The 17,500-nt window shown below is 34.9% G+C and overlaps 1 protein-coding gene across 14 annotated transcripts in view; it reads right to left on the bottom strand.

The window, feature by feature from the left end:
• Positions 1-2,366: 2,366 nt before the first annotated feature.
• LOC144962898 (ELAV-like protein 1) overlaps positions 2,367-17,500 on the bottom strand; it is a 24,498-nt gene continuing 9,364 nt past the window's right edge. For 5 of the 14 annotated variants that reach the window (XM_078896273.1, XM_078896276.1, XM_078896277.1 and 2 more), the window contains 6 exons: positions 16,553-16,772; positions 10,668-10,763; positions 10,274-10,377; positions 8,070-8,223; positions 5,539-5,785; positions 2,367-3,985 (listed from right to left, as the gene is read on the bottom strand). In XM_078896273.1, the coding sequence (XP_078752399.1) occupies positions 3,604-3,985; positions 5,539-5,785; positions 8,070-8,223; positions 10,274-10,377; positions 10,668-10,763; positions 16,553-16,772 (1,203 nt within the window). In that variant the 3' untranslated portion in view covers positions 2,367-3,603. Of the gene's footprint in view, positions 3,986-5,538; positions 5,786-7,420; positions 7,575-8,069; positions 8,224-10,273; positions 10,378-10,667; positions 10,764-16,552; positions 16,773-17,500 lie in introns of all 14 variants that reach the window. The other 9 variants (XM_078896283.1, XM_078896279.1, XM_078896285.1 and 6 more) reach the window with 3 other exon arrangements.

The raw sequence follows: 17,500 nt of genomic DNA, 5'->3' as shown, positions 1-17,500 counted from the left end.
TATAAAATACATAAAATCAATATTCAGTAGGGAGAAGAAAATCATACACGGGAAGAGAAAGGTGGCTGGAACAAAAACAGAACATAAACCTGCCCTCATGTTAATGTTGAACTTCAAATCTCTACAAGATGGGTCTTCTTCTAGATTCAAACTTTCCGGAAAATAAACAGCTGGTCTGTTAGATAAATAAACAGCTGGTTTTGATAAATAAACTCAGAAGTTTGGGGGGAAAATGATATAGCATTACTGAAAACGTATTTCGGGAAAATAAAATCGTACCTGATTCCTAAGGGGAGGAACACAAAGCTATTATTTGAAAACAAAGGAGATAATAATAGCCACGGACTAGAGAATTAATCCCACTTAGAATCAGGCCTTAAAAGAAAAACTTGTCATTTTTTTCACATATTATTTTCTATCATCATTCAAAAATTGTATAGTTGCCACAAATAGTGTGGAATCAATAAAAAATGGAATTGCATATATCAGTGCCAAGGCTGTGCGGCCTTAAACAGGAGATTTGATGAATTGGAAGTTTACAGGGAAAGGGAAGTATAATATATATAATATTATATATATATATATATATATATATATATAGATAGGTACGTATTAAGGCTAATATTTTAGCTGTTTCAGCTAGAGCAGTTCTATTGCGTCTTAGATATATGCCTACCCATTCCCTTTTAACATTTTTCTCATGTAAAAAATTCTATTACAATATAATATTTGGCAAAACATTTTGGAGCTGTAAATTCTCCAAACTAAACATTTAAAAAGAGCCATATAAAACAATCACAATACTGCAATTTTTGTCAAAGTACGCCACGGGTAAATAAGTCTCTGTATAGCTGTCATATTTCCATCTCCATAATGAACTTGTTGTAATTTCCATTAGATACAATAGTACCTGTATACTATCAATATCCCATTCGTCTTTGCTGAAAGTAAAATCGTTCCATCATTGACCGGTCATCTTTCCATATGACTGAATAACTGACTTATTGTGTTATACATTTAGCTTTCACAATATCAAATCTTATTATAAAAACTTTTGTTAAAAACAGTCATCCAAAAACAAAAAGAACAATAGTTAACAACAGTAGTATTATCATTATCATTATGCACTTTTGTCAAGTCACAGCGCGGTGAATATGGGGAACGATGATCACATTTAGCTAGAGACCTTCAACTCTCGGAACACAGAAAATGAGGGAATAAAAGGGAAAGGAGAGAAAGAGAGAGAAATAGAGAGAAGGGAGAATGAATATAGTGTTCAAACAAGTTTACTTGACATTGGGAGTGTTTCATACAACAGGGTTTGAGTATATTGGGTGCAGATGACAAAGGGAGAACAAACAAGGGTTCAAAAACACACGCCACGTTGACGTTCAGGGTTATTCTTATGAGAGTTACAAAGATAACAGAGGGGAGAACGGGATAAATTTGAAGTCATCTTGTGAAGTGAATCATCATGGAAGAAACGCATTAGTTGTATAAGGAGTTTATTAAACTGTATATCAGTAAGAAATAAGACTTTTCAACTTTGACAAATGAATCTATCGCATGAATTGGTCCCCTTATGATATGCTTGCTCATTGTAGTATAAGACGAATGAATGCCCCCATGAGAAGTGATATGACCAAAAGAAACAAAATTATGTAGGGATTGGCAATGACAACCGATTATTGTAACTCGGAATCTCCAATTGTTTATTGCCCGACATGTGCGCAATGGAGAGATGACAGATGACAGGATAATGAATCATCCATATAGCAAAAAACCATTGGAACAAAACAACATTGAACAGCAAGTAAATCATCAGCATTTGCATCATGGAAGAACAGACAACAATTTGCTAACTGGTCTCAGCAATTCCTCACAAAGACATTAAAAATGAGAATCTTTTTTGTTTTCATTTCATTCATTATTGCATAAAACAATTCTTCTTCTCCCTTCTGTAAAGAATTGGATAAAAAAAAAACTTGATGTAAAAACACGGGTTGAAGGATTACAGATAACATCAAAAGAAAGCCTCGTTCCTATAGATTTTGTAATATCACATTGCAATCAAATGGGTTATGGTGGGTGCACAAAGGAGGACGTGCTCTTGGTGATTTCGTGGCTGTTAGCATCATGCTTTGACAACAAATAGTTTAGCAGAGTTAGAATTTGGTTTTTAAATTCATTTCATCATTTTTTTTCTCATTTTATTTTTACATTGTATGGAACCGATATACTAAAACAGATTTCTTACCAGAGTGACGAATATTAAACAGTTTTCATAATGAATAAAATTCAGAAGAGGAAAAAAAAGAAACAAAAAAACAAGAACTCGTGCTAGAACAAAAAGTCGGAACTCAGGATTCAACGGAACATAATTTTAATAGATTGCACATAGAGACAAACCAATGAGACCAAAATTAAAATCTTAGAACAAAAGCAAGCGAAAAAATAAAATGAAAAGGAACTATAAAATATAATAATAAACATAGAGATATCATGTTGAAAAATACCATTAAGCATTGAACAACATGAATTATCAACCAAATGAAAAAAAAAAAGAAGTGAATTCCTGCCATCTACGACAGGACCAGTAATTCATAAACATTAATAGTGTTATTGTTACAACTACTATTATCGTCGGTTTTGACTTGGAAAAAAAAACATTTAAGAAAAACATAATAAACTGATTATGTTAAATATGAATGTAGTAATAATACATGACAATATGGCAAAGAAATTTGAAAGTAATATTTGAGACAAAGAAGATAAGATAAAACCTTGAAAACTAGCACAAAATATTAAAACTATTTAAAGAAAGTTAAATTATCATTATATAAGAACAATATATCCAGATCACAAATATCTGAATGCAATAAATAATGGAAAAAAGTGTTTACTTCAATATATTTAAAAATAACAAATCTTCTCATCAAAAGGCTAAGAAAAGATCAATATTTTGTCAACATCTACGGTCCATGTGTTTTTGTTGAAGTCACAAGTTATTCATTGTGTCATTTATAAGACCTGTCCTTTTTCTCGTTAAAAAAATCATTTTTCTTTGTGTTGTTGTAGCCTTTTTGAGAAGGTTAAAAATTAAACCGATATTAAATCAAGAGAGTCAACAACATCCTTATAACCCAAACACCTCAACCCCACCCTCCACTTTAATGCTTTGTTCGATTAGAATAATTTGTGATTTAATTTTATTTTTAGTATATATAGATATATAACAAAATTCACAGAAAGCTTTGTTTGTGAATGGTTTACATAAAATGCAATACCCTTTCTTCCTCATATATCTTTACAATATCACGACTAAATATTTATGGTAACATTTGCAACATGAGAACTATCGTGGTCCATGTCCACAAGACCCTATATGGACAAAGATTAAAACAGTATTTGAGATATTGCAAATTGCTCCTTTGAGATCGTAGAATAGTAAGTATACCTAACATTGTCAATATGGTTAACATATCATGAACCTTGGTTTGTTTTTTAAGGAAATGATTGCCAAATAATGTTTGATAACTTACTTCTCATGGGTATTGCCAATTTATGCTACCTAATGTGAAACAAGAGCAATGGTTAAGTTATTTATGGTTTGCGTCCTGTGGCTTTGAATGAAACCTGCAATACTCGGTTGCCCAGAGTAAATCCATTGAGTGTCCTAATGGCCACGTGTGCCTCGTCGTGATTTGTCATGGTAACGAAGCCGAATCCTTTGCATTTAGACGTGGCAAAATCACGAATAACTTTCACACTCTGGACGGCCCCAAACGGCCCAAAGAGCTGCCACAAAACATTGTCTTCCGTATCTGGAGCCAGATTGTAGACAAAGATGCACCAACCAGTCGTGTTTAAAGCTGTAGTCGGTGGACTGCAGCTGGTAGCAGCTGCTGCTGCTGTTGCTGCTGCTGTAGTGAGGGTTGTAGGTAAGATGGCGCTCTGCAACAATCCAGAGTCCAGAGGAGAGTATCTAAGAAGATAGTATTGAAAGAATACAACACTTGTAAGCAGAGTTGGCAACAAAATCTAAGTCACGAGTAAAAACCAAAGATAAAACAGTAACTTTGACTAAACAGTGGATTAATTTTAAATCTATCGGGTATATTTGCTTGTATAGTGACAAGACGTAAGTATATTTCAATCCGAACTTGATGCTCTCACTTGGATTTTCAATAGGACGGCCCAATTTGACTAAGAATAATTAATGTTGTTGTACGGGTTTCCATTCTTGTCTATTGAATCATTTAACTATCGCATCAAAACGGTATATTATGTCGGGTGAAACAAATGCCAATAAGGGATTTAAAGGCTAAAGTAACAAGAAATGTGAGATTTTAGTTTTTGTCAGTTTAAGAAATGGTATTCATTCTCCTCAGTGAAGCATAAAAACTTAATTCAAGTCTCATTGTTTTGACTATAAATTAAGCGTTTAGCATCTCAATCAACCCTACATAATACCGTTTTGAGGCAATGGTCACATTTATTTGTTTTAGTTGTGTGGAGTTATGATTTACAATGATATGTCTCTTCTAAATATATCAATGTTGTCTCGGATTAAGTTGTACTGATCAATTTGTTCATTTTTTAAATGGAATGCTCAAAGAAAATGGCCTATTACCTCTAAAACAAAATTTGGGACATATTCATTTTTTAATCGGTTGGTATTTGGCAAGATCGATGTTATATTCAAATTATTTCATTTCTTGCTCCAAGACTGACGGTTGCATTTAACATATATTTCTTTTCCTACTTGATACCAATCCTTGGTCACGTTTATCTGACTATGTTGTTATGTTTTTGCAGTAAATAGTGTTCTTCTCGTAAAAATTCGTTTAATACTCAGCAATCATCATCATCATCATCATCATCATCATCATCATTATCATCATCATCGTCATCATCATCATCGTCATCATAATCATCGTCATCATTATCTCATCATCATCATTATCATCATCATTATCATCATCATCATCATCATCATCATCATCATCTTCATCATCATCATCATCACCACCACAATCATCCCCATCATCATGTTCATCATCATCATCATCATCATCATCATCACCATCATCATCATCGTCGTCATCATCAATCATCATCACCACCATCACCATCATCATCAGTTTTATTTTAATAGCATGTATGGACACTTTGACGGTTCCTTAATGCAATCTCATATTCAGATCTTACAACTTCGACTTAAGAGACGATGTCCTTACCATTTCAAATAACATTACACCTCGCAGCCCATTATGTACTTGCGGTAAAACACACAACATTAATAAAAAGGAACACATCAGACTGAAGTGATCTTTTAAATAGGAAAAGAAATTGTAGTTACTTTTTTCTTGTCCGTCTGAATGGTTTTATGGGATGTTTATTGTTTATTTTCGTTTATTTTTTTGTTTTTTTTTTGTTTTTTTTTGTTTTTTTTTTTTTTTTGGGGGGGGGGATTGTTATTTTTTATTTTGTTTTTTTTTCCCCGTAACCCAAAATAAAATTGAGTATTTCACCAACCTGAATCGACTGGAAGCTGTGGTGTGATGGATTGGTCCAAAGTAACGTCTGTGATTGGGGGATAGGTAAGTGGCCAAGGCCAGGGGAGCCATGCTAGCAAGGTTCTTGTTTGAGCTTGGGGAGTTGGCAAATTTGACTACAATGCCGTCCGTGCAACCTTCTGGCTTGTGGTTGTGTAATTTTTGAATGGCAGTTTCGGCTTCTCCCCGCTGGTCAAATCGGATGAACCCAACACCTTTTGATAAACCTTGAGATAAAACAAAAATTGTACAAATTTCCTTTAAAATTGTGTTGTTTTTCCTTCTTTGAAAACAAGTGATGCAGAAAGTATTTCAGGTTTTTTTATTTCCATGTAAAGTAAAGATAGGAAGTTTTGTATTCAGAAAGGAAACCTTTAAGCACAACTTAATTATTTATCTTTTTAAAAAAGTGCAAATCAATTATTTTCAGTATCCTTTACATTCTCTGCTTTTGAAATAAAAGATTAATATAAACAGTCTTATAGACAAAATAGAAAGTAAATAAGAAAAAAAAATAAACCCAAAAGAAAATATCTCAAATAAAAGGCAAAAAATATATATATAAATTAATGGAATGCTCAAATGAGAATAAAGTGCAGGAAACTGCGAGCTCATGCATTTCCATCATGTACAAATAAAGAACAATCATGATGACTCATTGCAACTATGCAAATGTAACATAATACTTTGAGAGAACTAGTACACTAAGGGTGCGTATGATAAATAAAAAATTAATGTTATGATAGGTATCATCCACAAGGCCCACAGTCGCATCAAATTATTTGTATTGCATAATCTCATATTTGCACATAACGATAATGCCAAAATAATGAGTATTATAACCATATTATAGCCAAAAATGTAAGTTTTTTGTTTGTTTTTTTTTTTTTTTTTTTTTGTTTTATCAAATTCAAGCCAGGATTCACAACACTTGAAACAATATCGAAAATAAAACTTCACCTACAACAAAAGAAAACTAAACGAAAGAAAAACAAAAATGATAATGATAGAATTTTGAAAAGTGAGAAAAACATGAAGGGCAAAATCTAAACGGGTAAAAATATTTCATGTTCGTTCTAATTCTACCTCTTCGCATGAGAAATCAAATGAAGCAATTCTACAAATTCTCTCCGAGTCGGTTGAATGACAATGTTTGGAATTCCCGCATAAAACTCAAGAAGTTTCCATGTTAGAGACTAAATCTCATGTAAAAGAATGAAACGAAAGGACAGTGGCAAAACAAGCACAATTAAAACGCTCACAGAAAGCGTACTGAACTAAGACCATGCTGAACACAAGACAGTGAAAACATAAATCTTAAATATAAGCAACAATGAACTTGTGGCGCTGATGAACATACTGAATAATACCTTAATCGTCTTGAAAAAAAAAAAGCAATTGCTTTTCTCAGCAGCTAAATAGGTATTTGTTAAATTTGATGTCACTTTCAAGTCTATTTTATTTATAAGACAATCATTATAATCTAAAAGACTCCTTACATCCGTGACCAAGGTGAAACTAGTTAATATTGAGTTTTGAAAGTGTTAAATACAATTTTAAGTTTAGTACCGTAGAAAAGACGCTTTTCGTAATATCTCCACTAAGGTAAAATAAAACAACTGTGGATTAATTTTGTTATAAAAGTAACTGGAAATTGGGTTGTGAAATGCAAAGTAAAAGAACGAAAAAATGAAATACCAAACGAAACCAAATCAATACAAAATGAAGAAACAGCAATTTAAGAAGTATACTTATTTACAAAAACAAAACCTATCAAGACACTAGAATGAAAATGAACCCTCATGCAAATCAAAATGAAAGAACAAAAGAAAACAAGAATATGATACAGAAGAACTGCTGACCTGTGTTTGTATCATAAAGAATTCGAGACGTAATTATCTTCCCACAGTGACAGAACAACTTTTCCAAATCCTGCTGGGCCATAGACTTTGGCAGCCCACTTACATACAAGTTAGCACCTTTTATACTTTCGCTACTGGGCCGTGCGTATGATACCTAGAGGAATTGGTTTATTAAAGTTTAATCGGAGTATGTTGAAAAACAGAAATCCAGAGTTGGAAATGTGTTTGCAATTTTTCACAGCCCTTTATCATGAAGTTGTTTCTGATGCACCAGTGCTTAAAATTATTATTACCTCCACACTTTTTTCAGACAAAGAAGGAGCTCAACATTCCTTCTGAGGAATGCAGTCCATTGCGAAAATGATCGCCAACAGAGAAAATGTAACACATTCACGTCTATTTGCCAGCCGAATTTTCCCAAAACAGCCAGAATATCTCTAATGAAAAACGGAAAAGCACCCAATTGCCCTCCCCTACTCCCCGTCTCCCTTTTTCCCTATATCCCATTTGATTTCACAAGTTTTTAGTTACAACTTTTAGTCAGAAACAAAATTAGTTGAAGGACAAGATCAAACACTGGTGCATCTTAAACGGCACTTATAAAGAAAAAAAGAGCTGTCTGCGGTGTTGGGGAGTCAAAGCTTTGTACCTGTAGTTTGGTCATAAAGTATTCTTGAAGTAATGATATTCCCGGACGTGGAGAACAAAGCCTCCAAGTCCAACTGTGTCATAGACTTAGGCAAGCCACTAATATATAAGTTTGCTCCTTTAATGCTCTCAGAGCTGGGGCGTGCAAGAGATACCTGAAAATCAAGAAGAATCGTAAACAAATACAAACACAAAAAAAGAAAGAAGAAAAAAATAATAAACAAAATCAAAACCATGGTTCAAAACCGAAAGGATGAAAGTAAATATTAATGTTGCTATAATTAAAAGTAAGAGTGTTTTGGGGTTTTTTGTTCGTAATTCGTGGATCCGACGTATTACTGTTCAGGCAAGTGATATCGCATTTGCAAAGTTACTGAAAGCATCAAGTCGGAGTAGTAGTTCGACGACTGCAGTAAGAAATGGTGTTTTAGTTGTTCAAATTCAGGTAAAGAATGGAGAGTCGAAATATTATATCCCCTTTCGCAATTATAATACCAATATCGTTGTCCACTATTCACATATTGTTCTTTTTTTCCACTATCAAAATAGGTAATCTGAATCTGAGTGTTACTCGAAGTTAACTCAATTTAATTTAATCAATTATTCATGTACATGTCAATTCGATTTTCACCAGTTATCAACACACAAACGAATGAATAAGTACAATTAAACGCTCAGAAAATGTATTGAATGGGGTGAGAACTGATCATACACAAATCTTATAGATAAATGCGGTTGACGCCACGACGCTCTATTTTGTGGTTTAAAGCCAACCAGAGGGTTAATAGGCTCTCAATCATTTTATAAGTTATGATGATTGTGAGCTGGTTTCAACGCTTTGTTTTGCCGTTGTTATTAATTGTGTGTGCGTTTTGCAACTCAGAACCAACAAAGCCATCAACTGAACCGCATAACAACAGAAATAATCAAGTCACTCAATTCTTGACTCCAGCGCCTTCGACTCTCAAACAACTATCACCAACCCCTTCCCCTATCTTGTTCTCCTAAACAAGACCAAGGCTTATTTATTCTAATGTAAATAAGATAAAAAATTATATCAGACGCGATATTGATGATGATATTCACCATCATCATAATCATCACCATCATCATCATCATCATCATCATCATCATCATCATCATCATCATCATCATCGTCATCTTCTTCTTCTTCTTCTTCTTCTTCTTCTTCTTCTTCTTCTTCTTCTTCTTCTTCTTCTTCTTCTTCTTCATCATCATCATCATCAACATCATCATAGTCGTTGTCGTCGTTGTTGTGAGGGCGAGAGAGTAACAAGAAGAAAGAAGAAATGGCGGTCCATCCAAACAACTCCGTCTCGATTTTTAAAAAGGTTTTCTTGTACACGCCGAAAAAAAAAAATCGATGAGAGGACAAGAGGACGATCATGACGAGGGATGATGTGAGATTGAGTGTGAGGGTACTCAGGAAGAGCGACAGATGTGTACTTTCTCCTTTGGGGCTTACCGATGATTTGCCTGTCGTTCACGTAGCTCTAGGCCATTCCGACTTACACATAACTATTTCCGAGCGCATCCATCGATTATTTTTATTTTGTCCAACTTTTTGTCCATCAGTTATGAAAATCAGAGATCTATATTATGTTTACATTTCGCAAAATAATTACACACACTATCTGTTATGTTTGTAACCCGTGTTTGATTGTTTTTGTTTTGTTTGCTTTGCTTTCGTGTGCTGGTGCATTTTGTAAGCCTTACTTTAGTGTGTTGAGTACGAAAATAATATACTACAGTCTACAGCTCTAAAATACAACCAAAATAAATAAACGGGGGTGAAGAACTCAGGTCCTGAGATTAAAACAACGCAAATGATAATTAATCTTAAAACCTTGACCCAGGGAAAGAAAATCATCTAAACAAAACAAAACAAAAAAAAAAGAAAAAAGATAATTATGATAACAATAATGATAATAATAAATCATAACAAAGAAATACAAGCCAAGCTTCCTTTAACATGGCTCTGACGATAGGACTGGCGATTTTTTTTTTTTAATCAGATAAACCATACTTTATTATTAGAACTGAAATTAAAATAACGATATTATAATCTATAATATAAAATATGTACAATATGCTTGCAGGAGGGACAGACAAAATAAACGAAGAGAATGTTAGGTTTGATTTTATGTAGTGCAGAGAGAAAAAGAAGGCCACATCGGGTCTTACCTTTATAGTTTTAGTCTGAAGTCGGAGTCCATTGAGAGTGCTGATAGCTTTGTCGGCATCTTCAGGCCTCTTGTAGTTTACGAATCCATATCCCAGACTTTGACCTGTAAATAAAAGAAAATCGCATAATTGTTTAAAATGGGACGGACATGGAAATACTGAAATTTAGTATAAGTTATGAATAACGAAAGTCATGTCAATGAATATAAAAATAAAATCATCACCACCACCACCATCATCAATATCATCGTCATCATCATCATCATCATTAACATCAACACAATGATATTAAATGAAGGTATTTTTTATCTCTGCTTTGTCCTGTACTGCACCCCATAGCAATTTCCAAATCAAATTGATTCTGTTTTTGAAACTAGGCTATAAAGTACGAGACCTGTATTTTCCATTGGTCTCTCTCCACTTGAAAGTCTTGATATAAATTCTCCATCTTCCGATCGCCGTCCTCCAACTGACCCTCTAGACGTTGACACTGGTCAGTGAGATCAGTTTAGTATAAGTTATGAATAACGAAAGCCATGTCAATGAATATAAATATAAAATCATCACCACCACCACCACCATCATCAACATCATCGTCATCATCATCATCATCATCATCATCATCATCATCATCATCATCATCATCATCAACACAATGATATTAAATGGCTAATAGGATAGCGGCAGTGATTTCAAAAAGACCATGAATGATTTTATAATTAATTTATTTCCTTTTTGGTTAATTGATTGATCATTCGATCGGTTACCCAATGGACAGTCAAATCAATCAACCAATCAATCAATTGATTGATTGATTGATTGAAGAATTGATTGATTGATTGATTGGTTGGTTGATCGATCGGATAATATGCTTAACGACAATTAGATAATTGTGAATATTGTATGAGAAACATTGTGCTTTGACCAGTGACCTATCAGTAGCATGAGATTTTAAGTAAAACCATATTGGACAATAAACCTAACTTGCAAATCAGGAAATACACTATAAATAGTATAATCTTAATTAGCAAAACTTCCATTATTTCCAATTCATTTATCTCAAGAGTATTATAAATTATATATATTTATAATATATATTATCCAATTATCAAGAACCCAAAAGCCTGGGGTGGTAATTCAAGTAATAAATTGTTAATTGGTTAGGGGAAACTATTAATGCAAATATATAGATAATATAAATTACAGCATAAACCTCCAATGATAAAGCTTTCGAAGACTAAATCCGGACTCATTAACCGAACGAGTTGAAAATAACGTGTGTGTCAGAAAAAGAACGGTAAAAATGAAAGAAAAAAAACGGTAGCCTGAAAATCGATCATGGTTTCATTTTTCTAATTACACACACGATGAAAGAGGACAAACAATATTATCGAACGACAAAGCTCTTAGGCTGGGAAGGTTGGTCCGATGTATGCGAATGATGTTAGGTGGCATTGAAGCGCTATTGCAATATATTTTAATTTGTCTAAAGTGTGAGCTTCCACTTTAAGGGAAGTCTCCGATATAAGTTATGGGCCAAAGCATAGTTACATTTATTTAGAACACACCAAGCAGCCGAATCGGTCAGCCCCAATGTGCAGAAGTATATAACTACAACATTTTGACACACTGATGAGGGAATTACATCGCAACAACTCACAACGCCTTGCATTTATTTTTTTCAATCGCCGAGGTTAAAATAGTGGGTCGTGCTCTAGATATGTGGGGCTGATTGTCTTGGGTGACTACCAAGTACTAAAGATGGCTACGGGTCAGAGCCATTGAAGCCAACGAAAACAAAATTGAACAAATTATTTTTTTAAAGTGCGCTCTATCTACATTCAGGTGTTCTTCCAACTGAGACATCGATCACATGATTTTTATTGTCTAACGATTGGATTTGTAAATGTTTTTAATGTAAACGCGCTGCTTTGTTTCTATGAAGGTTGTAACTATAAATACCCATGGGTCAAGCTCAACAAAATGGGATTTACCATGGTTTTGGAATTAAAAGAACTCTGGACACTTTATTTTGTAGGTCATTTTGAGCACATTTTGCACTGTGACGAATTACTCAAATATAGAGGTACCTAAATGAGTCAATAAAATGACAAGTAAAATACAATTAAAGGGAGTAAAAAATGACTGTTATAAAAGATACAAAACAAAGTTAACGATGTTTCGACCTTTGGCCTTCTTTGGGTAAACAAGAAAAGAAAATGTTATATTACATTGGCATTAGAGTGAAAACATTATAGTAAAAATGTGTGTGTGTTTGGGTGTGTGTGTGTGTGTGCGTGCAGGAGACAGAGAGAGGGGGAGAGAGAGAGAGAGAGAGAGAGAGAGAGAGAGAGAGAGAGAGAGAGAGAGAGAGAGAGAGAATGAGATGTGGTAATGAGATTTTTAAAATTACATATTACTCTAGCACGTGGAAAAAAATAATATAGATACCCATTGCTTACATTGGGAACAAGTGGCTTTTTAGTAGTATTTTAAAAATTCGAATGGGTAATGATGGCCCCAAGAGACATTGGTAAGGAATTCCAATACTGAGGAGCGGGCAAATTGAAATGATTGAGTGCCAACCGTATGAGATATCTTTGCTCTGACTAATTTCAGTTTGTCATCACTCGATCTCAAGGCTCTTGTTGGAGTATTGATTGAATGCATTATCCACCAAATTCAGTCCCACCTCGATTGGAGGACAAAGACCTTTCCAAACGGGATCGGGATCTCAATGTTGTGGCTTGATGTGTGATTTTGTGACTTTGTCGTTAGTAGAGCTCAAGGAAACAAGTGATTCCATTGGTTGAACTATTGAATACAACTCACGATTTGTTTCCTTTTGTGGCGAAAGACTTTTCTTTTGACGTCATTATTTTGGTCAGTGTCAGGCGAGTTTACGATGGCTATGATTCTAGTGTCAGGCTATATGTTAACGATGGCGACGCATAGGCTCGCCCTGAGTGGGATTCTATCGTATATCGTGCGTGGCTAATCGGGATATATGCCTATGAAAAACAAATCAACAAAATCGCACGGGTGTGCAAACAATTAGTTGTTTCAGCGTGTCGCCATGCAAATATGATGATGTCTATTATAATAATAACTCAGTGTTGGGAGCGACACGGAGGACCGAGTTGTGTAGTAAAAGCTTAATCATGCGGGCTTACGACTGGTAAAGGGTTTTGAACTGAAAGGAATGTTTGCACAGCTTGGCCAGCTGTCGCCAAAGCCGACATTATAGAAATATCATTGTGCTGTGTCGTTCTAATACCCCCCTCGCGCGAGTTGCCCTCTACAACAAAAACTTATTAAGTCACTCACGTCTCCGGTTACAGTCAGCTCAAACACTCAATTTGAATAATAAAACGCCCATAACGTTTTAATCCAACAGAGAGATTTCTGCGTCGTCATGTCCCATACGTGAGTAGCCCACACGACGGCCCGAGGGAAATGGGGCTCACAATCGTGTCCTCATCTTACACGTCTCTGACAGTAGCGTAAACGTGCAATCTATGGCGCGTGTCAGGCACGCGCCGACGCGCCGATATCGTCTGGTTTTGACTCGGTAAAAAAGTGTTATCCCTCATGATCAGTGTGTTAGTTCCCTTCGCACGATGTCCACATTATTTTTGTAGTTTTCAAAACAGATAAGGGTCTGGCGAAATAAACCAAACAACGGACAAAGCAATCCCGAAACCCATAGAGCACCGCAAAGTCTCTACATCAACATTCGGTCCCAGACAATGTGTTCTTTCGTGGATTACGAGGGTTTAGTGTTACAGATAAAGTAAAAACACGAAGGCTACATTGCAATAATATCGAAGGTGGGGGGGGGGGGGGGGGGGGGGGGGGGGGTATGGGAGATAGGGAATGCTGCTGTTGCTGTTACCCACGTATGAAAGCTGTTAGACACGACTCACTTAACGCCAAATGGTTTCACTGTGAAAGCACGCGTACAAAGAAATATGTACGGTGAGCACAAGTTTTACCTGCATGCAATTTAACATTATTATTTTTTTTAGCTAGAGAGGTGAGGGTGTTTCTAATAAATCTTTAAAGGCAGGGACCTTCTTTCACTCCTCTTTCCTATAATATTAGAACGGTAAATGCATTTCTCCTAGACAACAGAGCGAGGTTAATAATTACCCACATAATGGCTTCTAAGAGTAAATCATACGTCGGTATAACACGTTCTTTGAACACCATCATTAACCTCATTTTAGTCTAGTGACTGCAATTTATCCGCATCAAGATGAATACACGTCAAAATGGAAGAGTGTGGGTTCCAACATTTTCTTTTACTTATTATTATAGATAGATAGACAGATAGATAGATAGATAAAGGAGAAAGAGAGGGGGATAGACATATATATATATATACATAGAGAGAGAGAGAGAGAGAGAGAGAGAGAGAGAGAGAGAGAGAGAGAGAGTGGGGGGGGGGGGGGCGGTCGAATGAAAGATGAAAATAAGCGTGTATATGTGTGTTCGCGCGGGCGTGTATGTGTGTGTGTGTGTATATATTTGTGTATGGTTGTACACCTAACTGTTGGTCTGTACAAGTTATAATATGCTCCTTATCACTAATAATATGAGATTGATTAATGAATTAAATGGGTTTCACGACTGTTGAATGTTTATTCTTTTTAATATATTCTAGATGCCAACAGCTGTGACCTGAACCTAACTTCGATTTGAATCTTAGTTAAACAACGTCGAAAAAGTTAAAGTCCATGGTTGTAAGTTGTGTTGGAGTAGGACTGTCAATAACCAGTTAACTGCCGTACTCTGGAAGGACACGTCGTATTTAAACATTTTGCCACAAAACTCGTCCTTCAAATATCGACCCTCAGCTTGGTAAAAACTATCAACCCTGGGACTTCAAGAAGTCCCAGGTTTGAGAAATTTTGTCAAGATTCATCATTTAAATCGATCGATATTTGAAGGAAGAGTTTCTAGCTAAATTTTTAAACACGTGTCTTTCTAGAGTACAGCAGCTAGCTGGTCAATAAAATATATTATTTTTTTGTTTTGTTTTTGTTTTGTTTCATTTTATTTTTAGTTCTTTTTGTTGTTGTTTTTCTGTCAAACAAAAAGCGATTAATGTTACAAATACGTCTGGGCGGTGGTGATAATGATTGTTAATTCTTGTTTTGCAAGCAAGAACGGAAGAGCATCAATTTGACAGATCTGCCAACTAACAATGAGTTTTAATACTCAGGTGAGCATGCTTCGCTGACACTAATGAAATGCACGTTATTTTTTGGTTGATACCCCTTATTTGAATAATATGTAAATGAGAAGAAAAAAACACCAAAACTAACCAAAACAAAATATATTTAAAAAATAAAAAGTACCCCACACCCCCACATCCAAAAAAAAAGAGAGTAAAGAACATCGACCAAATTGGATTTTAATCAGCATCCTGTATAAGCCAGTTTTAATCAAAGGTTAATTTTTGTTTAGAAGTTTATTTGGGAGGGGGGTGTCTTTTGGGTTTTTTTATTTTGTATGATGATTTTATTTTCTGTTTGTTTAGTTTTTTTGTTTGTTTTTTTTTTGTGTTTGGTTTTTTATACTGTTTGCATATTTTTGTTATCTGGATAAACAATTATTAATTGCAAATGGTGAGAGCCCACTATTCGCGCGTGTGTCGGTGTGGGGGGGGGGGGGGGGGGGGGGGAAACTTAAGACGAATTATTTGTAATGTACTTTTCGGAGGAAAAGAAAAGAAGGAATCAAAATAGCTAACAGATTTCGACTAAGGAATAATAATATAGTCATGGTCTCTCAACAAATATTTGATGCTATTAAGAGATCTCTATCGGGAATTGCAATGAAGTAAGCTATGAAAGAGAGAAAACACTAATATTATGAAGCAATTGCCGTTTAGCGATTGAACAAAAAAAAAAAGAAAGAAAGAAACTTCAGTAAATGACAAAGTATAGAATAAGGTATAAAACCAGAGTAGAGATTATTAATACGGACAAATTTAGAGAATGTAACTAATATAGAGAGTAGAAACAAAATGAACCGGGCAATGATATTAAAGTGACAAATTAGGGAGCAGGCACTGGTGTGGGAAAATAATCGGAAAAGGTGAATTTGAAACAGTGCGAGACAAAGCAGAGAAGAAAATGCAAGAAAATAATCATCCCCCAAAAATCAGCTAGTCTTCTGCTTTGTCTGACGGTTTCATAACCATATTTTCAGATTTTTAGGCAATGACATAAAAAGCTATTGTGATTATTAGTTTAAGATAAATGCACCCACCGGTTTGTTTGTCACGGATGAGTTTACAACTTTCCAATTCTCCGATGCTGGAAAAGAGGGACCGTATTTCATCCTGGGACATGGTCTGAGGAAGGTAGTTAACAATGAGGTTGGTTTTGCTTTGGCCATCATCCGAGTGGTTCGGGGACGTGGTACCGCCATTTGTAATGACTTGTCCTGTCGTTGGGTCCATCATGCTGGTATGATCTCCGAGTGTGATCTGGTCAGGTGACAAAAGAAAAACAGTGCAGATTAGATTCTGGTTTTGAGTATTTTATTTTACATGGATTTTGGGAATGCCAGCCACAACAAAATTAAATGACGAATTTCTTATTATAAATATTTTAAAATGTACAAGCCCTACGTATCTAGTTTTGCAATCTATATATAATTTAGTATGAAAAAAAAAACTTGAGCGGAAATAAAGATGAATGACGGAATAGTACTCCTCTTGACAAAGTAAAGAAAAAGAAAAATATAAGCAGACATAAAATCATGAACCAGCGATTATTTAATATCATGAAAATCATTAGATGTATCATTACATTTGATAAAGGCTTTATCATGTTGCAAACATTAACGTGAAAAACTGCGACTTATTGTGACTCAATGCGTTTATTTTAACTTGAAATAAAAAAGAAAGTCAAATCTACGGTTTATTTTTTTAAAATTGAAACATCATTAAGCCCCAAAAATTAAATACAGCGTATAGTCCCCATCCTACAACACAGCAATTAGTCTTCTACAAATCTACCCAGCGAAACGTTGAACTGAAGAAATACATTTAACCAATACTGTTATAGCAATACATGAGAACCCCATTAGGCCCAAATGAGTGTGAGTGCTATGATGCAACGATGAATTGACAGACATCTTAAAATATGAAGGCCATAAGACAAAAATAAAATAGCATTTCTAGGTTAAGAGCTCCAAGCGTTAGGAAATTCT

The sequence above is a fragment of the Berghia stephanieae genome, chromosome 1 (genome assembly GCF_034508935.2).
Source record: "Berghia stephanieae isolate SIO BIC M18660-M18661 chromosome 1, UCSD_Bste_1.3, whole genome shotgun sequence".
Taxonomy (NCBI): domain Eukaryota; kingdom Metazoa; phylum Mollusca; class Gastropoda; order Nudibranchia; family Aeolidiidae; genus Berghia; species Berghia stephanieae.
Note: the sequence above shows the minus strand (reverse complement) of the source record. Positions and strands in the feature narration are given on the sequence as shown.